Genomic DNA, 24571 nt, shown 5'->3' with positions numbered 1-24571 from the left:
CTTGTTGTTCCATTTGGTGTTGCAACCAGTCAACATTGAAGCTCTCTTTATAAGCATGGAAGCCTCTCTCTGATTATAAGTTTTATTAAGCTCAGAGCACACTTGGGTGAAGGGTCAACTCTCCAATAATTGGAAGAAATCAAAGACTATATATATATATCTAACAAAAGGACCTTTGGTTAATTTATTTATCATTATTATGTTTGCTTGTAATCTTCAGCAGTTTATGTTATATGCTTTATAAACTCTTGTACGTTAATTGTATTTTGAGATGTATGATATATAAATATTAGGTTTAATTATTTATTTCATCCATATACTTTTCTTAACTTTACTATTTTGATCTTACGCGTAAATATTATGTTTTATCCTTTAAACAAGCAAATTTAATATGTTTTAGTCTTTATTATCAATTGGCTTTAGAGTATTTTTAATAAATTTTTTGAGTTTAATAACTCTTTTTTGTTAGATCTATTACTATATATGTTTTTGGAGATCTCCAACACAAATGTTGAATTCCTCCTCAAGAATTACTTTCATTTAATTTTTTTAATGTCTTTCTTCATAATTGATTGATAAAATTTATTTAAGTGAGATCAATAAAAGTAGCTCAAGAATTCAAAGTGAGATTTACTATTAGAATAAAAAAGAAATAAATTCTTGTATCTTACGTGACATCATGAAATCCATAAAAAAATATGACTTAAAAACCTAAAATTGATTCCACTGATGCTCTTATAACTTTGTGGGCGTTGGTGCTGTAACATTGTTATAAAATGAAAGTTGGGGTTGTAAAACCACTAAATTTTTTCACCTTGTAGCCATAAATAATGAAGAGTTCATATATTTCAACACCTCTAAATATGAAACATCCCATCAACCTAAATCTTAATTTTTCTCCATCTCTCTCTTCCAATCAAATTCCACCATTTATCATATCAATCTTTCTCTCTCTATCTGTCTCAAGGTGTGAAATGATTTTGGATGTTTAAAGGCTTTTTCCAATAACGAATATGCTTCCACCACATTGTTACGAGAGCCCAAAGCTCGGAGCTCAAGGGGGATTTCCAGTAGTATATACTCTTTTGGATTTTTTCATTCTTTTCTCTTGTTTTTCTTTTTCCTTTAATTTTCTCCTCCTCTTTATGATCATCTCCTTTCTTCCCCTGTCTTTGTCACAAAATCATTGTGAATCAGCCATTTGATGAGTGTTGTAGGTTAACATTGCCTATCCAATAACATTATGCCGGAATCAAACATGATCTCAATTTCTTATCATTCTAACTTAAGTGTCAAAGTCTTTATAGATATCATCACCATTGGACACCATTGGAGTCGTTTGTTAAGGATTACAACAAGTGTTCCATCCCTCGTGAACACATTAACAATCACAAAAAAACTTAAATTTACTTATGATTTCTATAATTTTATAATTATGAATTTTTAATCCATAAAATATTTAATTTTACATTTGGTCCTTCCCATTTTAAAAATTTAGCAAATTTTGTCCATTATTAGATTATTGTCGATATTTTAACAAAAATTATCAATGTAACATTTAAGTAATGACATGACACTGACATATTGACGTGATATTGTGACACACATGTTATTATCACATTAATTTTATAACACCTTTATATTTTAATTTGATGAGGTAAACTAAATTCACATAAAAGATTGATAACACTTCAGTATCGATCATGTAATTTATTTTTGGTTAGCATAACTTCAAGATTCAAATGTGATAGTGATATTTGAGATTAGACTTCAAACAATTGAATATTGGCAACCTACCCCACTTTCCTATCCAGGTACTTGCACCTATACGTCGAATGCAGGATCATGCCAACTTTTTTATTTAATTTTCTTATTGTCGTGGAAAAGTGACTTGGATTTTGGATATATACTGTATAACTCATGTAAGTAATGGTAGCTTTCAGCCGTCTGCTTGCTTGCGTTTGCGCCTGAGTTTGCATGTTCGGAATGTCCCCACCAAGAAAAGTTGGCATATGAATTCTAAATTCATATGCATGTTTTAATTGTCATATATATGGTATAAAACATACACTTTCGAAATTTGAAATAACATATTTATACAAAAGCTTCTATATTAATTTTAAATAATATTAAAATACTAATGAAACACATATTTAAAATTGTTTAAGACTTTCAGCATATACCTTATTTTTTATGTTATTTGCTTGAGAGAGAAAAAGCAATTTTTATATATTATTATTCAATCATAATTATATTGTATAGTAATTTAATTTTTTAATTTGTATGATACTTATATATTTTAAAAGTCACATTAATAATAATTTCTATTTAATCAATAATATAACTTTTTTATAATAATTTCTATTTAATCAATAATATAATTTTTTTATACTGAAAATGCACATGATTGTTGAATTTAAAAAAATTAGTCCATATCATTTTTAATTACCTATAATTCATTTTTTTTTATCTTTTTTATCATATCATTTATCTTATAAATTTCTCTCTTCTCCTTCTAACTTTTCTCCTTTTGTAATATATATTATGAAATTGTGTTGTTAAAATAATACCACTCTTATAAAATAATATAACGCTTTTATGCATATAATATTGTCATTTATCCTTATATAGTTACATTTAGTCATTTACTAACGATAGAGTAAGAAATTATTCTAAAATAATTTGACCATCTGCTCCTTCTTACTCAAAAATGTAGACGTGCTGATTTATATCAAAAGAGCAAGTACTTAAATATCTAAACTTGTTCTCAAAGTTAAATTAATTATCAAATTTGATCTAAATCCATTTAAACAGCACTATTCAATTAGGTTACATCAATTACGTGGATATATAAAGTGGAAGAAAGGGATAACAATGATCCAATTTTCAAGTAAAAAACTCTGTACACTACCATGAATTAATTCGGCATATGGCACATTCATATATGTGATGACGTTTTTCTCAAATAATAAAGTCAACATTAAATTGTAAGATAAAACCATGAGTCACACAATTAATAGACTTCACACGTACGAAACGAATCTATAAATACCTCCACCACCCCCATTGAGATGCATCATCAATTGCCTTGCTTCCTCCAGTTTTCAAATTAACACACACCATGAAGGTTCTAAACTTTATTTTGGCACTGATTCTACTTGTTGCTGTGGTTCATGTTCAGCCAAACCTAGCTGGTAGGGTTTTGAACATGAAGGAACAACTGAACCTTATGTCTCTAGACAAGGGTCCTGTGACTCCCTCGGGGCCTTCTACCTGCACTTATATACCCCGAACCGGTGGCAGAAACTGCCCCCCTGTGGAAGAAATGAATAATGTCGCAGGAAACGCTCAGCACCACGGTGGTGAAACTTATCCTCGTCTTGTTGTTCCATTTGGTGTTGCAACCAATCAACATTGAAGTTCTCTTAAGCATGAAAGCCTCTCTGGTTATAAGTTTTAAAAATATAAGCTGACAACACGCTTCTTGGTGAAGGGTGAATTCTCCAATAATATTGGAAGAAATCAAACACTACATTACTGCATTATATTTTATACGTGTGTCTAGCTAACAAAAGGATCATTGGTTAATGTATTTATCATTATTATATTTATTTGTAATTTTCTGCAGTTTATGTTATGTGCTTTATTAATGTTTGATACATGCAACTATATACAAATATATGTAAACACTCTTTGATTGTATTCAGATGTATGGCATAAAAGTATTAATTATTTAAAGAATAATCTGATGGGAGGCATGTATATGTATCAAAAGTTACAAAAAAAAAATAATTCTACTAATTTTTTATTATTTGTATAGTTTCAATTTTATTAAACTTCTCCGAATAGTTAATATGCCACTTGTGTGTGGTTTATTTAAAGCTTATTTTGACGTTCGAAACATTCTGAGTACATATGTAGCTCCAAGTACTGTTCAACAAATTCAAAAGTCTGAACAAATTGAAGCTGTAGCCACTAAAATGTTTTCCATCATAGGGAATTGTTTAGTTGAAATTCGTTAATGAAATGATATCTCTGCTTTCGGCAAATATGAGGGAAAATTATAAGTCAGATCGAATAAGTCTTTCTTCAAATAGAATTAGTTTGTTAAAAAAAATTTAAAATCTCAATTTGACCTATTAATTATCATAAATTTTATTTTTAGGTTTAATCTAACTTATTTGAAAGCTTAATTAACTTAAAGATGTATTTCATATTAAATTTTTTTGTATAAGTTTAATTTATCTTTACATTAGACATATGAACTCATAAACCATAAAGAAAAATTCAATACAAACTAAATTATAATCTATAAAAATCAAAATTATCGTTACTTAATGCGTAAGACAAAAATAGACAAATTAAATTTTATAAGAATCAAGTCTAACATGTTAATATGATATAAGTTTATCACATTTAAGATAACTTAATTAAAAAAACCTATTTTATAACACACTCTCTAAGTAAAACATAATTTTATCATTCAATAAACTTGTGTGTTTGACTCTTATTGTAGTCATCATTTAGAATAATTTTAAAAGATAAACAATGATTTAGATACATTATAATATAAGAATAATATTGAACAACTGATTATAATTTATACTTACTTAAATAGGATGATCTATTGGACCTAAAAGATCGACTTTCTAAATAATCTAAAGTCTAATCTTTTAAATAAAATAGATTTTTATAAAAGTCTTTTCTTGTTTATTTTAAAAAATGCTTGATCCGACCAAATGTAGACTAGACGATAGGTCCTATGAAGGGACTTGAGCCTGTTCCCACCCCTATCAACAAAACATTGATTTAAGTGAGGATTAAGATATTTATTATTTAATGAACAATGATGGTTGAAACATTAACACTAGATAATTCCTAGCTTGTACAAGTACACATCTATTTAAATCAATTAACACAAAATTTGACTCATTTTTATCTTTTACTTACTTTTAATCTAATGATATTAACGAATAATTCATAAAATAAAAATTATATAATTTTTAACAAATTTTAACTAATACTAAACACAATATATCGATCTAAAGAAATGCGCGTTAGAAATTGCTTTGTTAGTATCTTCTATCATATATAACTCTATTTTTTTCAAAGTAAAATTTTAATTTAGAAACATAATACAATACTTAACCTGAATATAATTGAAAGACTTACAAGGCCATATCAAAGGGTAAAAAAAGACAAGTTACAATATCAATAATGAACAGAAAAAGAACATAAAACTCCACTCACATCTTGACCTTAAACTAACCATATCAAAAGGATAAATAAAGACAAGTTACAAGATAAAAGTGAAAACTAAACGTCAGAATCAACTAGAAATTACAACCTTCACTTTGTTAATAAGCTTAAGTTACACAGTTTCAAATCCATTACCCTTAATCTACGTACCACTTAATTTTGGTAGGCAAATTTTGTCTCAACTAACCCCGTATGCAGTTTTTTTTTTTATATTATTCCCATTAAATCATGGAAAAAGACCTTTGAACTTTTTTACCATTGAATTTTTTTCCAAAAAAAATATCAAAATGGCCAGGTAAATAATTTGCTTGATCATCCATTTTGAAAAAAAATAATCTAAAATGGTAAAAAAGTCAGAACTTTGCATAACTTGAAAATATTCATGACCTTGGTATTTAGAGAGATAAAAGTAAACTAGATAAAACTACCATCTTTCTTTTTTATGTTAGCAATATAGACACTTCATTAACTAATAAAAATACCTCAATATTTTATTTGATGAGGTAAACTACGTTGACATACCCTCAGATTGATAACAGCACTTCACTATCGATTCGATCATGTAATTTATTTGGCGCTAGTGCACGTAACTTCAAGATTCAAATGTGATATTTGCGATTAGATTCTACCTACCCCACTTTACTATCAAATACTTCACCTAAGGCCAAATGCAGGATCAGACCAACTTTTTTTATTTCCTTATTGTCATGGAAAAGTTAGTTACTTGATTTGATATATATAGTTTTACTCATGTAAGTTATGGCAGCTTCCAGACGTCTGCTTGCTTGCGTGTCCGCTTCAGTTTGCATGAGGAAAGGAAAGCCCTGTGCCTTTTGGAGATGTCCCCACCTGGTAAAGTTAGTTTTAGAGTTCTTAATTCATGCATATTTTAATTGTATGGTATTAAACATACACTTTGAAAATTTGAAATGATCGACATTTTTATACAAAAGCCTTCATATTACTTTTTAAATAATAATTGTATGGTATAAAACACATTCAAATACACACTCAATTTACTTTTTCTTTCCCAAACAAATTAAATTATATAAAAATAATCTTTCTCGTCGTTCTAATATTTTAAAGAAGTTTTAGAGGAGTTATATGCACCTATCAAAGTGCTTGTGGTGTCTTTTTGTAAATATTCTGAATTCAAATCTATTGAATCTTTAGCATCATTTTATTCTAAACATTGTTTGCTAATTTGACACTAGAAAGAGGGTTTAAGCACACATAGACCCTCTAACCTCTTAGATCTTAATCTTGCTGGAGGGCCACCGTCCCAGTATATAAAAATAATCTTACATTACTTCTTTTTTATTTTTTCAAAAGTCTTAGATTGCTTAAAAGGACTAAGCATAGTTTATAAACATTTTCAATTTTTAACCCGCTGAGATATCCTTTAATGACAAAATTGTAAGACTTAAGCCATTGTCAAGGTGGATAATATCTTGTATGTGGTGCCCAAGACAAGTTCAATGTTCTTTTTCTAATGAGTGTATAGATCTTATAGTCTGTCTGAATTTATCCTCTCCAAATTAAATATTTTTCTTATAAAAATTAATTTCTTACAATAGCTATAATTAATTCTTGTTTTCATCTCTTTTTTATCATATCATTTATCATATAATGCAAATGTGAAGTGTTGTAAAAATAGCATTATTTTTTTTATAAAAATAATAGAATGCATGTTTTATGTACTTTTTCTGTGTCTAAATATAAGACTATTTTTTTTTAATTTTATTTGTTACTTTTTTTGAATTGTATTTTGTATTAATTATTTTTTATCCAGACACCTTTTTATTATTTTATAGTAAATACATTATATCTCTTATAAGGATTGAATAAGAAGACTAAGATACATTAATTAATTAATTAAGTGTGAAAACAATTAAATAAAAAGAGATAGGTTATGAGTTCCAATAAATTTAAAGATAGTTTTGACTAAATAGTATAAATTATTAATAAATTTAATACTATTAATTATATTAACCAATTTTATTAAAATGTAAATTAGTTTAAAAAGTCTTATAGTAGAAGGAGTAATATTATTGTTGTGTATCCTTGTATAGTTTACGTTTAGTCATTTGTCGACGATAGTACCGAGAAATTTCTCAAATTTGACCATCTGCAATTCTTCTCACTGAAACGTAAACTGTTCTATATCAAGGAGAGCAAGTAGTTAACTACCCAAACTTGTTCTCCAAAGTTAAATTAATTAATTATCATAGTTGAAGTTAGTCCTTTTTAACAGCACTATTCAATTAGGCTACATATATATCAAATACGTGGACAAGAAAGTGGAAAGAAAGGGATAACCATTATCCAATTTTCAAGTCAAAAACTCTGTACAGCATGAATTAATCCAGCACATGACTAATTCATATCTGATGACGTTTTTGTCAAATACTAAATACTATAGTATAATCAATAGTCAAAATTAAATCGTAAAACAAAGACATGAGTCATACAATTAATAGACTCAACTCGAAAAGGCTACCATTATAAATACCTCTACCCCCATTGAGATTCTTCATCAATTGTCTTGTTGCTTCCTCCAATTTTAAAATTAACACACGCCATGAAGGTTTTAGAATTTATTTTGGCACTGATTCTGGTTCTTGCTGTGGTTCATGTTCAGCCAAACCTAGCTGTTAGGGTATTGAACATGAAGGAACAACTGAACCTTATGTCTCTAGACAAGGGTCCTGTGACCCCCTCAGGGCCTTCTACCTGCACTTACATTCCCGGAACCGGTGGCAAAAACTGCCCCCCTTTGGAGGAAATGAATGTCGCAGGAAATTACGTTCAGCACCACAGTGATGAAACTTATCCTCGTCTAGTTGTTCCATTTGGTGTTGCAACCAATCAACATTGAAGCTCTCTTTATAAGCATGAAAGCCTATCTGGTTATAATTAAGTTCTAATTAATCTCAGAGAGCACACTTTTTGGTGGAGGGTGAACGCTCCAATTATTCGAAGAAATCAAAGATTATATCATACATATTATATATACACATGTGTGTGTCTAACAAAAGTATCTTATTATCATTGCTTATTTATCATGATTTTTTATTTATTTGTAACCTTCCGCAGTTTACGTTATATGCTTTATTAATGTTGGATATAGACATTTTTTTCTTTTTCTTTTTTTAAACATATAAGACAATTGTATTGTATATATAAACTCTTGCTTTGAGATGTATTGATGATATATAAATATTATTTAAAGAATAGTTTGATGGGATCGATTGCATGTATCTGTATAGTACATACGAGTTACAAATAGTTTTCTTTCCACCAAATTTATACATTATTTGTGTAGTTTTAATTTTATTAAACTTCACCAAATAATTAATATACCACTTCTTATGTGTGGTTTACATATATGGTAAGAGATCATTTTATCGTTTTCTCAAAACTGAATAAATTAGATTTAGTTCTCATTTTCCTCTACATAACATATGCTAAGTTATCAAAATATTCTATGTTAAAGTGGACACCAACTCAGAAGGTGATGAATGTGTGTATTCTTCCGCAGTTACGTATTTGAATTAAGTTTGGTCGGATCTAAGAGTAGAAAATAATGAAATAATACGGGGATAAACAGCTAACTCCGGCTGACTTTATATTTTGCGTGAAAGCGTTTCTTTGGCTGCGCACGAATTAATAACTAAGGGATTTAATTAATTTAGTTAATATTTTTTAAAATGAATCTAGTTTAGTTGGTTTTCAAGTGAATATTCCACTTGTGATGTTCAAAGTTATTAGATGTATTTTTTTTTAAAGTTATTAGATGTAAATAAAAAAATTGAGTGAAATATCATATACTCTATTAACTCCATGGAGTTGATAGGACAGAACCAAACAAAGTTTCACATTTGATAGGTAACAGGTTTAAATCCTCGTTTGTTTCCTTAGGAGGGGTGAATTAAATATTTTTATAAGAATTCTTTGAACACAAAAGTTTTTTCTATCTTGAACTAAATATTTTAAAAGAATATACTCACCCTATCACGACATGAGAGGGGAGTTATATTAATTGTGATACAAGAAGAGGGTGATGTAACGCTCTCATCTACCAGAGAGGAGTGTAATCTACACTAACTTAGCAAGTTAAGTTTGGTATAAAATACATAAATTTTCATTAAGAAGAGAGATGAATTATGTTAATTTCATGTAAAATAAAATAGAAAAGTAGTGTGGATGTTGAAATTCAAGTGGCCCCGAGTTTGGTAACAAAATGACATTTTGCAAGGGAGGGAAGTAGGTACTAGGTAGGAACATGATGTAATTATTATAAGTCATAAGTCAATGCATTACACTTTACGAACCCGTTGATTAAAATAAACTAAGCATTAATGTTGAACTCTTTCTAATGCTATATGTGCCCCTTTTGGTCCCTAGTTGCCATTTTTTGACGTAACACCATCGGATTCCGTTGTTAGATAAACTCTACATCAGAGCTGATTTCATAAACCACTAGATAAATGTTTTCGTTATTTTTAATTATTTCATTTCCATGGGAATTCTAAGTTAATATGGACTTGTCTTTTCTACTTTAGTATGCTTTATCCACTTGTCGCTTCAGGATTTCAAAATAGAGTCCCACAAATCAGTCATTTCCCTACAATTAATCTAATTCAAATCCCTTTTCCTTTTCCACACAAACGCAAGAAATTATACCTTAGGTTAAAATAAGGCCAATCATAAATTAATTTTGAAAATGCGATGTGATCAGGAATGTGATTCTTGAGGATGCCGGCCGTCAAATTTAGTGTGTTCCGGAAATCTCATGTATGTTGTTGAGGAGGCCTTACCCTGTATTTTTTTTTCTTTTTATATTCACCGCTCATATTTCTTTAACAAAAATTTTTAATTTTTATATACTAATAATATAAATTTTTTACACTATCAAGGAAAAAATCATATTAAGTATAACTTTTTAGATAAGTATTTAACCATCAATAAACTTACCAGATAAGACAGTTTATAATTAGACAGCAGTATAAAATCGATTTTATACTATTAGTACATATATTATTTTTCATGAAGAAATAAATTAGTAATTTAATTACATGATATTTTAAATTGATCCTCTTAAAAAATGGTGCTCTTGATGGTCTAACTCAACTACCGATAAACATTCCGAGATAAATGCTGAAGCCTTTTAAGAGGATTCGATTGATGTCTTTTTCTAGTTGGCAACTGACGTGTTTAGCTAAAAAAATGTTGACATTTTTTAAAATTGTTTTTTTTCTTCATATTTTAATGGTGATGAGTGGTGAGAACTGAAAATCAAATTAAATGATTAAAGACAAACGAATAATTTACTAAAGTTAATGTTAAAATAATTATCAATTAGACTTTTACCTTCGTCAAATTACAGATTAATCAAAATTGTTTTCCCAAATAAAATAAAGGATTAAAATAAAAAAATCTGACAAGTGACAACAATAATGAAGATTAGCCTTAGCGTTGAGGTGGGATTGGAAAAAATGGCTAACCCAATGCTACTATATGATAAAATTGACCTGTACACAGTATGAGGGGAGGTATCCTATTTTTTTTGGCCAGATTTGATTCAAAAGATGTTAAGGAAAAAAAAACTCTATTAAGAGGTATCCTGAAAAATTAAGTCATTTTATTCAAGTCTAGACAGATTTTCAGCAGTAAGATCCACGAGATTGAATTTAATTTGCTGATTGAAATTGACTTGTTAGTTTTGAGATGAACATAAATATTGTGCACCTCGTTTTCTTTTCTGTTCTTGCTTTTACGAGTGTTTATATGAGCATAATTATATTCAAACATCCAAATCGAATTCAAATCAGTATGCAAATCACAACTGCACAAAACGTTACGAGATTAGCTTCTTGACTCATGATTTTCGTCTTGTTATTTGCATTTTGCATGCTAATTTGCTTAGAAAATGACTACGACGCACGGACAGAGCATTAGAAACTAGATAGCATAGCATAAAATGAATGTATGTAACAAGAGATAGCCCTTCTACAATTGAGTTCACAGAGGGAAACAATATGTTTGTAGTCAGCACATATTTTTGTTAGCTCCCAAGAAGAAACAGACACATTAAATTTTTGTTACTCTACCCAGTCATAGTGCAAATTTTTATTCATTTAGCCGAATCAAGTAATCAACGCATATAGCTCCTTGGAATTACATACCTTAAACCAGTAATCAGAATACTGTATTAATTGTGGTTCTCTTCTCTGTGCTTTAATTTAATTTATTTTTGTGAACAACGTACATATAACAATTACCTAATTAAGTTGTTCCCATGAGGTCCTACCAAATGATCTTACGCCATTGAAACTGTAAGGGACAATATATTTGTGCGTAGTTTGTGGCCATCACTAATGAATCTGCCAAAGAAGGATTTGGATTTTGGACTTTGAGGCTTAATCAGATTCAACTAAAGTGCAGTATGGTTGCACAATGGACACTCGAGCTCCCTTTCAACTCGATAACACATGAATTAGCTAGTGGTGCTGCTTAGCTTAAAATAGCAGGGACATATTTCATTCTAAATGATATGATCTTTTATTAAACAGGATACATTACTTTATATTAATTTCTTCCAAAGTGGAGAATTTCTTTAGATATACATTGTGGTTGATAATTTGTAATCCTAAACAAATAAATAACTTAAATGCAAAAGAGGAAACATGCGCCTAAGTTGGACGGATCATTTTGTCCTAAAATCTCCAGTAATTGAACATTTTAAAATAGTGGCTAATATTAATCCATGCTTGGTCTTTCACGTTCGACTGTTCGAGAATAAAATCTCGAGTCGAGGATGTAAACATCAATTGTGTTAATATTTTTTCTTAAGAAATAAATCAGTTAATTGTCTATTAAATCCTTAATTTATTTTCTTATACTTTTGGATATAACTTGCAAGTTTTTTTTAATATAATATAAGAGTTTAAGAAAAAAAGGTAAGGCCTAAATAAGAAAACAAAAGGTAAGGCCTAAATAAGAAAAAAAAATTAATAAAAAAATGAAAGACTAAAAAGCTGAGCAAGGCCAAAACAAATGCTTCATAGTTAATCAAGATGTATTTATTCTTAAAATCGAACTTAAAGTCCATGCTTAGACTCAATATTAAAGACAAGAATTCAAGCGAGTTGAACTTAAGAAAAAGTGTTAGAGATTAAAATTTAAATTAAGGGATCAATAGGAAAATAAAAAAATACACTAGTTTGAGATTTTTTTTTTTAAATTGTTAATAGATATACATTTTCAATATAAATATTTTATATTTACATCTTCCCCTCAAATGTCTTGTGGACCAGGAGCTATCATATGAGAAAAACACAACACTTTTATTCAAAACCTTAAAGCTTAGATTAATGGGTCTTCTCCTCACTTATATAGTGTTTAATCTTTTCATTTATACCCGATGTGAGATTTCATCTCACACTTGTACTCCAACATCCCCATCCCATCATTTTTATGCTTTCATCTTTGACATAAAGGGAGGACACTAAAAGATAAAAAGAGATAATCCTGGATTTAATAATATATTGTCTTCTGCTATGGTTATAGCAGTTGAATTCAATTTTGTTATAAATAATTTTTCTCTTAATATTTTATTCATACTAGGGTTTAAAATATTACACAACCGGTGGTTTCAATATCACTGATCACTTAACTGAATTTTAAGTGTTAGCAACTAAATGTTAATATTATTATGTTAACTTGTTAAAAGTAAAAAGTAAATAGCTAATTCAAGGTTTAATATATAGTAGGTCTCTAAATTTTTTGAATATTTTTAATTAGATCTCTAAATTTAAAAGAAAAAAAGAAGACACAAACAATGGAGCTAGTAAAATCGTCATAATTTTTTTCCGGTTTCAAATTACCATAAACTAATTTTATTTGGTGACTCAACTAAATGACTTTTTTTTTTTGTACAGATAGTATACTTTGTATTCACTCCAGGCTAAAACTATAACATTTAAGAGCCTGGTAGCAGTGTACGTTGTTTTCTTGCCACTATGCTTCATTTTCAATATTAACCCTTACTTTTATTTTCCATCTCTTTCTTTCATTAATTGGTTTAGCTGACATGCTTCTATGAATTATGATGGTGGTTCATGCCATTGAATATTCTTCTCACATTTATCATTGGAACAACACTAGGATGGTTGTTTCGGATAATAACTAAAGCATCTCCTGATATGCAAGGCCTTATGTTAAAGCCATTGTTCAGTCAATAATTTTTTTTAAGGATATATCAGTCACAGCACAAGGATATCACATACCCTATTTTTATCAAGGAGTAAACACAAAACTTGTTAATTTATTAGGAACCTAAAACATATTATAACCTTTTTTTTAAGATATATATCACAGCACAAGGGATATCTCATACAGTCTTGACACTTGGAAATTTTATTTTCTAATTATTTTAGATTTGATGTAAACAGGAAATCTAGGCAATTTGCCTCTTATCATAGTTCCAGCAGTCTGTAAAGAAAACACTAGTCCTTTTGGAGCTGTGGATGTTTGTAATTAGAAAGGGATGGCATATGCCTCTTTGTCCATGGCAATAAGATGATCTAACCTAGCACGTTGGTTATTGACTAGGTTCATCATACAGAAAACTTGACAGCTTTGAATTAAGATTTTCCAATTTCTAATTTTGGTTTACCAGGTAGGACACATCCACATTTGGACTTTCGTGTACAACATCATCCGCATATTCATGCCGGATTTTTAATGTGAACAAAGTTGATGATTCCAAAGTAGGTCCAGTGTCAGCAATAGAAACAGATCTTGAAAACCATTCAGCTGAACCAGTGGTTACTGCAGAGGATCTTTCACAGGCCAACGATCATGTGAGTCAATTTGGAAGTGAATGTACATTGCCTGGTGGAAGAGATATGATGAGTCTGTGTTCTCATATATTTGGAAATTGAATGTGGATACATTATGTGCACTTGTACTTCATGTATGATAGTCTTGTTTGCACTCTTTCACCAATGATGTCTTACACAATTTTGTGAATATCACTAGGTTTGCTGAATCACTATGTTCTTTACTTATGATCTCAACGGATAAATGAGAATGGCCAATGGCTAAGGCAATATTTAATCTGAAAACTATTTTATGTATAAAGCAACCAAAATAATTACATTGAAGTGCAATTTGACATGCCACATGTTGCCTTTCAGATTTTTCTACAGCATCAAGTAAGAGTTCTTACCTTTTCCAATTGTTTTACAGGTACCAAAACAAAAGCAGATTATGAAACCATTGAAACCATTAGTACAAAAGCTCAATCTAAAGGTTCTTTTAGCAACTGCAACAATCGGATCGGTATGCCAATTATTCTCTTACGTTAGCAACTATTATATTTTCAATTGCTAATGTAATGCAAACAAGGAAAAAATCATGAATCATAAGGCATGTTAGACGTGTGAACATAATTAACTAGTTAAAATATTTTGAATAACACATCAGCTTGTCAAGTCACATCAGCACAATTAATATTTGTATCACGAAGTTTAACGAGGCATCTTAATTAAATTCATATTGATCTACAATTGTTACCCCACTACCAGCTTAGTCACAACTCACAGGCATAGTTATGGAAGTGGAAAAGTGGAAGGAGGTGAACGAGGAAGGAAGAATTTATTAGATAACGTTTACTAAAATCACCTTATTTATTGACAACGTTTGTCTTTTATTGACAACATTTGTCTTTTTGCTTATGTATGTAGATTCTTGGTCTAATAATTGGTGTAGTTCCTCCATTCCAAAAGATGTTTGTTGGAGATGATGCTCCTTTAGGTGTGATTGAAGACTCTGCATCCATGCTGGGGTAATTAAGTTGTCTTTTATTGCTAACCGTGGCATAATGTGGGTATCAGGTACTAGCAAGTTTTTTTGTTTGATTGATTAACCAAGATTAGAATCATAATACTATAGAAGCAAAAATATATGTCGACAAGTAACAACTTTGTCATGATCAAATTTCATGTGCGTAAGTAATCAAGAAAATTAATCATTGCTATGATTATTAGGGAATGAAAGGCACTTCGAACCTCTGTACATTTCCTTTTATAAATACAAATAAAATAAAAGAGAAATTAAAGATGATGGGGGTAAAAAAAAGTGAGAGTGTGCTGTTAATTTTATATAGGAAGAAAGGGAGGGAGTTAAATGGTGTGGAGAAAATGAAATCTAGAGAAATATAATAGTTACTTAATGAAAATGAAGGGTAAAAGTGTCTAATAAAGGTGACATAAAAATGGGATATTCCTTTTAATAGTTACTATAGGGGGAGAGAGCGGCACGATTAGTTTTTTTTTATTAGTCTTATTTTTAACCTTCTAAATGTCTCTCTATATATTTTAAATAACAATAAAAGAAAGATTTGGAAGATAAAAAATAAGAAAAATAAAAAATAACATGAAAATAGTGAATAATTATTAAAAAAAGAGTAATAAAAATTTAAAAACTGAAAAATAATAAAATTATCTTAAATTTGTGAGCACCAAGAGAAATATTCCTTTTATTAATAGTATAGATAAATTATTATTTACTAGTAAAATATGTTTCATTTTACAATCATTTTGCAGGGACGCATCCATTCCGGCAATCACTTTGTTACTTGGAGCAAATCTTCTGAATGGTAACAACTAACCTGATCTTTTGATGTTCCTTTTCATCTTGGGCGTCTTTGTGTCTAATTCTGAAAATCAGCAATATATTGCTGATAAATCAATACTGACTCAACTTTGTTTAGGGTTAAAACGGTCAGGAATGAAGCTTTCACTTGTTGTGAGGATCATTATAGTTAGATACATTGTCTTACCAATTTTAGGTGTGGCCATTGTAAAAGGTGCAATTCATTTTGGTATTATCCAGCATGATCCATTATACCAGTTTATTTTACTCCTTCAATACGCCCTTCCGCCTGCAATAAGCATAAGTAAGTTGACTATGATGATTGCGAGAATTCACCGTTTCATATGTTATATTAACAGCTTGACAAGTGCACCAATTTTATTATATTATAAGTAGTAAAAACTAAAATGGAAGTCAAGTGTTAAATCTATCGGAACTTTGGTTGTATAAGTGATACAACCCCAATTATTAAGTAATGAGAAGAAAAAGAAGAAGTCAAAGACAGAATTATAAATGTGAAATTTGGAGTAAGACAAAGAAAGAGATAACAGGAACCGGTAAACAACTATGAAAAGATAGAATCAAAATGCAATGAGTCATAGTATGCCAAAACTACTTATAATATAATGTAATTGATTTTCTCTATTTTATGAAATCCCTATTTTCACCCGCATATACTGAATTACCCTATCTTTGGTTTCTCGCACGAAGAGCCTAGTTTATTTATCATTTTTCCCCAAAATTTCTTTGCAGAGATAAAAATAACAAACCGCATTAAGATAAGAGATACAAAAATTTGTGGGCAAAATAAATGTTAATCTATTTCTAGGAATAAATTTATTAAGATACTCTTCCTCAGTTCTTTAAAAAATAGCCATTTTTTAATACATTACCCTCTAAACATTATATGGGTGATCAAATTATAATAGTAGAAAAACACAGAGAAGAGTAATAGAAACATAATTGTATTAAATAGATAGTAGGAAAGAATTACATTACAAGAGTTTGATCTCCAGACTCCTTTTTACACTTTAGGGACTAATGGAAGAAAGTGATGGATGACTAATAATAAGAAAATGAAGAATGACTAAAGAGAGAGGGTTCCCCCTAAGGCATAGACCCAGTGTGTGGGTTCTGAGGCTGTTCCCTTTCTCCTCCTTATATCGGTACTAGGTAGCTTACTTTTCACGCTAACTTCGCACTTAACGTAGGCTTTTGCGTTAAATGTGTCTTTGGGCTTCTTCGTGGGCCTTATGCGCGCTAAGCCTAGAGTGCGTGCTAAGCCTCCATCGTGCGCTTAGCAAACGTTCTAACTTTTTCTTTAAAGTTTTTTTCTTTTAGTTTTTGTATCAATTCTTTCTCAAAACACTTGAAACTTTCTTCTTTTGAATTTTGCTAATAAAAAAATAGTAAAGATGTTAATTTCTTCATTATTTCATTAAAAATAATAATAAAATAAAGAAATTGTAATCATTCTTAATCTAAATTGACTATTAAATTAGCTTATATTTCGCAGTTATCAATTCCTTTTATACAAATACAATATTTTGCATGTAAAAAAGTTGTACATTTGCACATAAGGAAGTATGGTTACATCATTTAATAAATTTCACTATATGAGATGTCAACGTAGTCTTTAAATGATAACACATCACTCGGTGTGAGTATAAAATTTTTATATTTTGCATCAAAATTGAATTCTTTTTATAAACATATAGCATATTGCTTCAGATAATTAATTATGAGTGACATAACCAAAATCTATAATGTAGTATGCACACATTGATTTTCACTTTTAGTTTCCATCACGGTTTGAACTTTTTCTTACTTTATGACTCTGCCAGGTACAATTACTCAATTATTTGGAGCCGGTGAAACAAAATGCTCAATTGTTATGCTAGCAACTTATGTCTGTGCCTCATTTTCTCTTACACTATGGTCCACAGTTTGTAGCAAAATACTTCAGTCATCTCTAGTATAATAATTATTGAAAGTGACTCTACTGAGTTTGTGTATATAAGTTTCAAAATTTCAAACAAACAGTTCAGATTAAAGCATGATTAGAATTAAAACAACCTCCTATATAATTGTAAAATTAAACTTAGGGGTAGAAATAAGTCCTTTTCCTTAACAGGAGCCTATGACATTACTTACATTAAGCTCAGTCAGATCAATCTTTTTTAGAAAATAAATCTGACCATGACTTTTATTAAAGTCTATCTAATTAAAAAGGTTACACTTTAGATCATTCAGAAAGCCTTTTTAGGGCTAACAAGCTAACCTATTCAAATAAAAAATATATTTACTGTTAGTATTATTATTTTTATATTGAATTTGGTATAATTATTAAAATCATGCATTTATGTGTCTTTTTAAATATTAAACATGTTCACGAGTTCAGTTTATAAGTTTATTGAAAGATAAACTTACGGTTTTATATTCAAATATGTTTTTAAATAGTTATAAATGTTAGATTTGACTTAAAAAAATATACTAATTAATTGATATCATAAATGTAAACAAGTTAGACTTATTCTTATAAATCTTTAACATACTTATTTTAAGTTATATTTTAGTATTAAATTATCACAAAATAAGTCATCCAGAATTCGATTTGTAGGTTAAGTCAGAGTTTTACATGGATATCCTTTAAAAAAAATCTATTGTGATATCACAAAATCTATTTTAACACCGTCTAAAAGTAAATTACATGTTATAATTTTTTTTCCCAAATAATTTTCATTTTGTGATATTATATATCTTATATCTTTGCTATGGTCATGATTAGTTGACCCGCAATATTATTCTTAATTTGTCCGTGCATGAACCTAGGAGCCAGATCTAGGTGAAAGAAATCAATTGTGGTTGAAAAAAAATTGTAGTGGCAGCGTCCTACTCTTGCTAAGGCGTAGATGGCTGCACCATGTTCCTATTGCTCAGCATGAAAATATTCCATTAAATCTCTATGAAACCAACTGAGCCCAAATGTACGTGCGAGTATTTCAATTTGATTATCCAGCCCACTATACCGTTCTATTATTCTCGATCACGTACTTACCTTTCCATTGTATTCTACATTTTGAATCCAAATACCTTGTTGACCTCACGTATTCAAACTTTGTCGTATAATCGAGGGGATAAAGACATAAGTACACCACATAAGCAAATTAACATGAGTATTTTCATCACTTTTATATATATATTAATTTTTTCATTATTATCTAAGAATTTCACATTTACATTTGTATTTCAATAAACTTGGATACCTTCCCTCAGATCAACGTGTCTATAAGCAAAGTTACGACATGCATGTCAGTTAAATGTGAAGCCACTGCATGCAGTGACACACTAACATAACATGTAAATGTAATGCATGCATACGTCCCTCTCTCCATGAGTTTGGTGTAAATGCAAATGCTATATATCCAGTTGATCCACGTGTCCATGCCTTGGGATTCCAGTACAGGACACTACTCTACCAATGAACTCTCATGCATGGAATTGGAAGGTCTGCAAAATGTATTCGATCGTATCTCTCTTAACTTAATTGTTTGTCGATACACTAAACCCTACCATTTATTTCTCTGTCTCTAAAAAATAAATTAGGAGAAACTACTGTTTCTGCACCTGCTTTCCCCTGAGTGTTTCAAGGTGATTTTATATGTTTATTTGTTGCTGCATGCAAATTTATGATCGTTAATTTGTCTATTTTCAGTTTTAGGCCTATAAATTGGAGACCCTTATAATACGTACGGATATTATTTTCAGTTTTAACATAGTGTAAAGAAAGAAGACACAATGCAGTTGTGGAAGCTCTTCATCACTGCATTAATGCCCGTACTTAAGTTGCTCCTGCTTACTGCTGTTGGCGCATTTCTTGCTCTGCACCGCTTTAATATACTGAGGAAGAGTGCTAGGAAGCACTTGAATGTAGTAAGTTTAATTGTCTCAGTTCTTTTTCCTTTTTTTATTCCTCCCTTTTGCTCTTGAATACCAAGGCATGATACAATGTTAATTGTCTCCTATCTTTTTCATTTCTTGTTCCTTTTGGCTAAAATAGAATTTTGGTATCTTATCTAAATTTTTTTTGTTTTAGTTTATTTTCTTAAGTTTAAAAAGTTTCATTTGGTATCTTAAAGTTATCTGCTAGGTCAAATTAGTCGTTTTGCTATTTTATCACACCAACTTAGACAAAAAATTGTAAGAGATATCATGTCAAATAGACGTTTATTATCTCAGTCAAAAATTAAAAGAAGGACCAATTTGGTATATCAGAGAACTTGAAGGGACTAAATTGAAATAAAAAAATATAAATGAGGGACCAAAATTATGTTTTAACACTACTTATAGCAAATTGACAGACTTCACAATGAAAGGATTCAACATCTGCTTTGTGAAATAAGGAAGGAAACAAAGTTTTCACTGAAAGGAGGATGACCAAGGAACCTCTGTTGCAGCTACTTGGGTGCTCGCGGATTCTGATCTTGTTTGATGACAGAAAGAAGAAACTTGATGCATGATAAACTTTTTTCTTTCTCATGCTGAAGATAGTATAACCTGCCTTTTTCCTTAGCAACTCTAGTTGTCCTCCCCCATGACAAGATTCTGGCAAACACAATGGGAAGGAAAAAAAAAATGCTATAACACATTTTAAATCTTAAGTAAATATACAGATGACACTTCCCGCAAATTTAAGGGCATTCGCTTGAAGTCAAAACAAACCAATAATGTTTTTTTTTATCATTTGATTTAATAGAATTCAATCACTTGCTCAAGGCTGCAGGAAATCTTACAAGCCTTATTTCATTCATATTTGCAGTATTCTACAAAAGGATAATGTCATTCAAAAATGTTTAAGCTTCATTCTTATCTCATATTTTTTGCTCGAACGAAGTGTTATAGGAGAAAGGGACATTATTTGGTGACTCACGACTAATTCAAATGACTTTTTCTTGTTGATGTTCAGATAGTCTACTTTGTCTTCACTCCGGCTCTTGCTTTCAGCATTCTGACTAAGACTATAACATTTAGGAGCCTGATTATGGTGTATGTTGTTTTCTTGCCACACTGCTGCATATTCAATTTTAACCCTTACTTTTATTTTCCATCTCCTTCTTTCATTAATTGGCTTAGCTGAGATGCTTCTATGAACTATGAAGGTGGTTCATGCCATTGAATGTTCTTCTCACATATATCATTGGCGCGGCACTAGGATGGTTGTTTCTGAAAATAACTAAAGAACCTTCTGATATGCAAGGTCTTGTGTTGGGGTGTTGTGCTGCAGGTAGCTCACTTTCAGATTTTAAATAATTATTTTAATAAATCAGATCAAGTCAATGTTCAATCAATAATATTTTTCTAAGATATATAGCAGCACAAGGGATATCACATATAGTCTTGACACTTAGAAATTTTATTTTCTAACTATTTTAGATTTGATGCAAACAGGAAATGTAGGTAATTTGCTTCTTATCATAGTTCCAGCAGTCTGTAAGGAAAGCGGTAGTCCTTTTGGAGCTGTGGATGTTTGTAATAAAAAAGGGATGGCATATGCTTCTTTGTCCTTGGCAGTAAGACAATCTAACTTTGTGCACTTATCTAATTGAATGGGTTCATCATACCAAAAGCTTGACAGTTTTGAATTAAGATTTTAGATTTTCTAATTTTGGTTTACCAGATAGGAAACATCTACCTTTGGACTTTTGCATACAACATTATCCGCATTTATTCAGGCAAGATTTTCAACGTGAACAAAGTTGATGATTCCACAGTAGGTCCAGTGTCAGCAATAGAAACAGATCTCGAAAGCCATTCAACTGTACCAGTGGTTACTGCAGAGGATATCTCAGAAAACAATGATCGCACGACTCATTTTGGAAGTGAATTTACATTGCCTGGGGAAAAAGCTAGGGTTAGTCCATGTTTTAATATATTCAGAAATATGGATACATTATGTGCACTTGTACTTCAAGTATGATAGTTTCGTTTGCACTCTTCCACCAATGATGTATGACACAACTTTGTGAATATCACTCCTTTGTTCACCTTTCTCATATCATTAATACAAGATTTTAGTCTTCTAATCTGCTGAAATACCAAGTTCTTTTCTTTTGATCTCTACGGATAGATGAGAATGGTCAATGCCTGAGGCAATATTTAATCCGCAAACTATTTTATCTAATTGGGTAAAGCAACTAAAAAAATTATGTTGAAATGGAATTTGACATGCACATACCACGTGATGCCAGCATATGTTGCCGGTAAGATATTTTGTACTGCATCAGGTAAAGGTTCTTACATTTTCCCATTGTTATTATTACAGGCATCGTTAAGAACATTAGTAGATAAACTCAATCTGAAGGTCATATTATCACCTGCAACTATTGGATCGGTATGCCAACTGTTCTCTTAATTTCTTTCTTCTTCCTTTTCCCCCCTCCATTGTTCTATCTGATGAATAATAAAAACTACCACATTTAGAATTGTAATATTGTACTAATGCAAACCGGGAAAAAATCTGTTGGTGTGAAACCATTTTTAGCGCCAACAGAATCATCCATCATAAGTAATGTTAGACTTCATTTAATATGTCAACATTAGCATAATTAAAATTCATATTGATCACATCAACTCTACAAGTTACATTAGCATAATTAAAATTCATATTGATCTACAATTGGAACTCCACCACGACCAGCTTAGTCACAAACATAGGTAAGCGAGGAAGGGGGGGATTTCTTTTCTTAATTTCACTTGAATTAGGCATTTATTTTAATGTTAAAAAAGACAATTTTTTACTGAAACCACCTTATTTATTGACTATGTTTGTCTTTTTGCAAATGTAGATTCTTGGTCTAATAGTTGGTGTAGTTCCTCCATTCCAAAAGATGTTTGTTGGCGATAATGCTCCTTTAAGCGTGGTTGAAGACTCAGCATCCATGCTGGGGTAAGTTGCCTTGTCTTGCTAACCATGGCATAATGGGGGTATCAGGTATTTGCAAGTTGCTTTATTTGATTGAGTAACTAAAATTAGAATGATAATACTATGGAAGCAAAAATGTATGATGACAAAGTAACACTTTGTCATGATCAAATTTCATGCGAGTAAGAAATCAAGAAAATGAATTATTATTATTATTATTATTATTATTGACTAGTAAAACACGTTTGTATGACATTAATTTTGCAGGGACTCATCCATTCCAGCAATGACTTTGTTACTTGGAGCAAATCTTCTGAATGGTAATAACAAACAGAATCTTTTAATGTTCCCTTTCATCTTGGGGTCTTTGCGTCAATCATTCTGACAATGAACAAGGTTTTAGTGACAAATTACCTGGGTTAACTTTATTCAGGGTTAAAACGGTCAGGAATGAAGTTTTCACTTCTTGTGGGGATCATTGTGATTAGATACATTGCCTTACCAATTTTAGGCGTGGTCATTGTAAAAGGTGCAATCCATTTTGGCATTATCCACCACGATCCGTTATACCAGTTTGTTTTAATGCTTCAATACGCCCTTCCACCTGCAACAAGCATAAGTAAGTTGATTAAGATTATTGCGAGAATTAATCATTTCTTTTTTTTTTAAGTAAAAAAAAAGTAGTACAACAAAGAGACACCTTAATACTACTGTGCAGGGCCTTAATGATTCACCTTCGTATAGCATATTACTTTTATACACATACAAAAGTTTACATCTAAGAAGTTGTACAAATGCACATTATGAAGTATGCTTACATCATTTAATAAATTTAACTATATGAGATGTCAATGTCTTTAAATGATAACACATCACTCACTTGACCTGAGCATAAAATTTTGGTTCCTAAATTTTTTTTCAAATTTTACTTCTACTCCGTGAATAAAGAATTGAACGATCTTAATTTTGATATTTTTTAAATTCTTGTAATCAAGTATCACCGTTAAGTAATGATGTAATAATTATATTAGTAGTCACATAAGTTACTATGTCATCAACTAATTTCATGTGGTATAATAGTTATATGTAATCTTTTTTAAAATTATTTTTAGTTGCTCATTTTTTTCCACAAAATTTATATTTAATTCCTTAGTACTTTTTTTAATATTCTTAGTCTCTCATCTTTTTATGAAATTCACTTTAAGTTTTTTAACAATTTTTTTTATTGTCTTAATCCTTTAACTATTGTTGATCATTGTTTTTAGTCACTTCCATATCAAGTATCATTATTACAGTGATACTTCACAATGACAAGGACTACAAATGTTAAAAGGAAAAATATAGGAACTAAAATTCATCAATTTTTTTTAGGAACTAAAGGTGAAATTTGAAAGAAGTTTAAGAACCAATAGCATATTTAACTCAAATTGTTTTGAAAAACTTATGGCATATTTCTGTAGATGATTAATCATGCACAACATAACCAAAATCTCTAATATAGTATGCACCCACTGATTTTCGCTTATAGTTTCCATCACGGTTATATTCTGCACTTTAGTTATATTTTACGTTATGACTCTGCCAGGTACAATTACTCAATTATTTGGAGCCAGGCAAACAGAATGCTCGATTGTTATGCTAGCAACTTATGTCTGTGCCTCATTTTCTCTTACACTATGGTCCACATTATTCATGTGGCTTGTCCTATAAATGTATTCATTTTCTTTA

The 24571-nt window shown here is 30.2% G+C and overlaps 2 protein-coding genes across 2 annotated transcripts; both read left to right on the top strand.

The window, feature by feature from the left end:
* Positions 1 to 7840: 7840 nt before the first annotated feature.
* On the top strand, positions 7841 to 17985 carry LOC106797708 (protein PIN-LIKES 3). The gene is made up of 8 exons (XM_014772556.1): positions 7841 to 8114; positions 14038 to 14126; positions 14515 to 14607; positions 15012 to 15112; positions 15873 to 15925; positions 16040 to 16225; positions 17766 to 17866; positions 17965 to 17985. The coding sequence occupies exons 1-8, from the start codon at positions 7841 to 7843 to the stop codon at positions 17983 to 17985; spliced, it is 918 nt and encodes a 305-aa protein (XP_014628042.1).
* A 1702-nt stretch (positions 17986 to 19687) lies between these two features.
* On the top strand, positions 19688 to 24565 carry LOC100816995 (protein PIN-LIKES 3). The gene is made up of 10 exons (XM_014772293.3): positions 19688 to 19854; positions 20888 to 20967; positions 21081 to 21205; positions 21370 to 21491; positions 21599 to 21832; positions 22244 to 22312; positions 22767 to 22867; positions 23111 to 23163; positions 23277 to 23462; positions 24429 to 24565. Exons 1-10 carry the CDS (start codon positions 19720 to 19722, stop codon positions 24551 to 24553), a joined length of 1230 nt encoding a protein of 409 aa, XP_014627779.2. The 5' UTR covers positions 19688 to 19719; the 3' UTR covers positions 24554 to 24565.
* The last annotated feature ends 6 nt before the right edge of the window (positions 24566 to 24571 follow it).

The sequence above is a fragment of the Glycine max genome, chromosome 20, assembly GCF_000004515.6.
Source record: "Glycine max cultivar Williams 82 chromosome 20, Glycine_max_v4.0, whole genome shotgun sequence".
Classification (NCBI taxonomy): domain Eukaryota; kingdom Viridiplantae; phylum Streptophyta; class Magnoliopsida; order Fabales; family Fabaceae; genus Glycine; species Glycine max.
Note: the sequence above shows the minus strand (reverse complement) of the source record. Positions and strands in the feature narration are given on the sequence as shown.

Excerpts from the sequence above, each read along its gene's own strand:
- LOC100816995 (XM_014772293.3), top strand. The coding sequence starts at position 19,720 with ATGCAGTTGTGGAAGCTCTTCATCACTGCATTAATGCCCGTACTTAAG. Across the intron at positions 19,855-20,887 it reads CTAGGAAGCACTTGAATGTA|ATAGTCTACTTTGTCTTCAC; the intron begins GTAAGTTTAATT and ends GTTGATGTTCAG. Across the intron at positions 21,833-22,243 it reads TGCCTGGGGAAAAAGCTAGG|GCATCGTTAAGAACATTAGT; the intron begins GTTAGTCCATGT and ends TTATTATTACAG.
- LOC106797708 (XM_014772556.1), top strand. The coding sequence starts at position 7,841 with ATGAAGGTTTTAGAATTTATTTTGGCACTGATTCTGGTTCTTGCTGTG. Across the intron at positions 14,127-14,514 it reads TTTCACAGGCCAACGATCAT|GTACCAAAACAAAAGCAGAT; the intron begins GTGAGTCAATTT and ends ATTGTTTTACAG. Across the intron at positions 16,226-17,765 it reads TCCGCCTGCAATAAGCATAA|GTACAATTACTCAATTATTT; the intron begins GTAAGTTGACTA and ends TGACTCTGCCAG.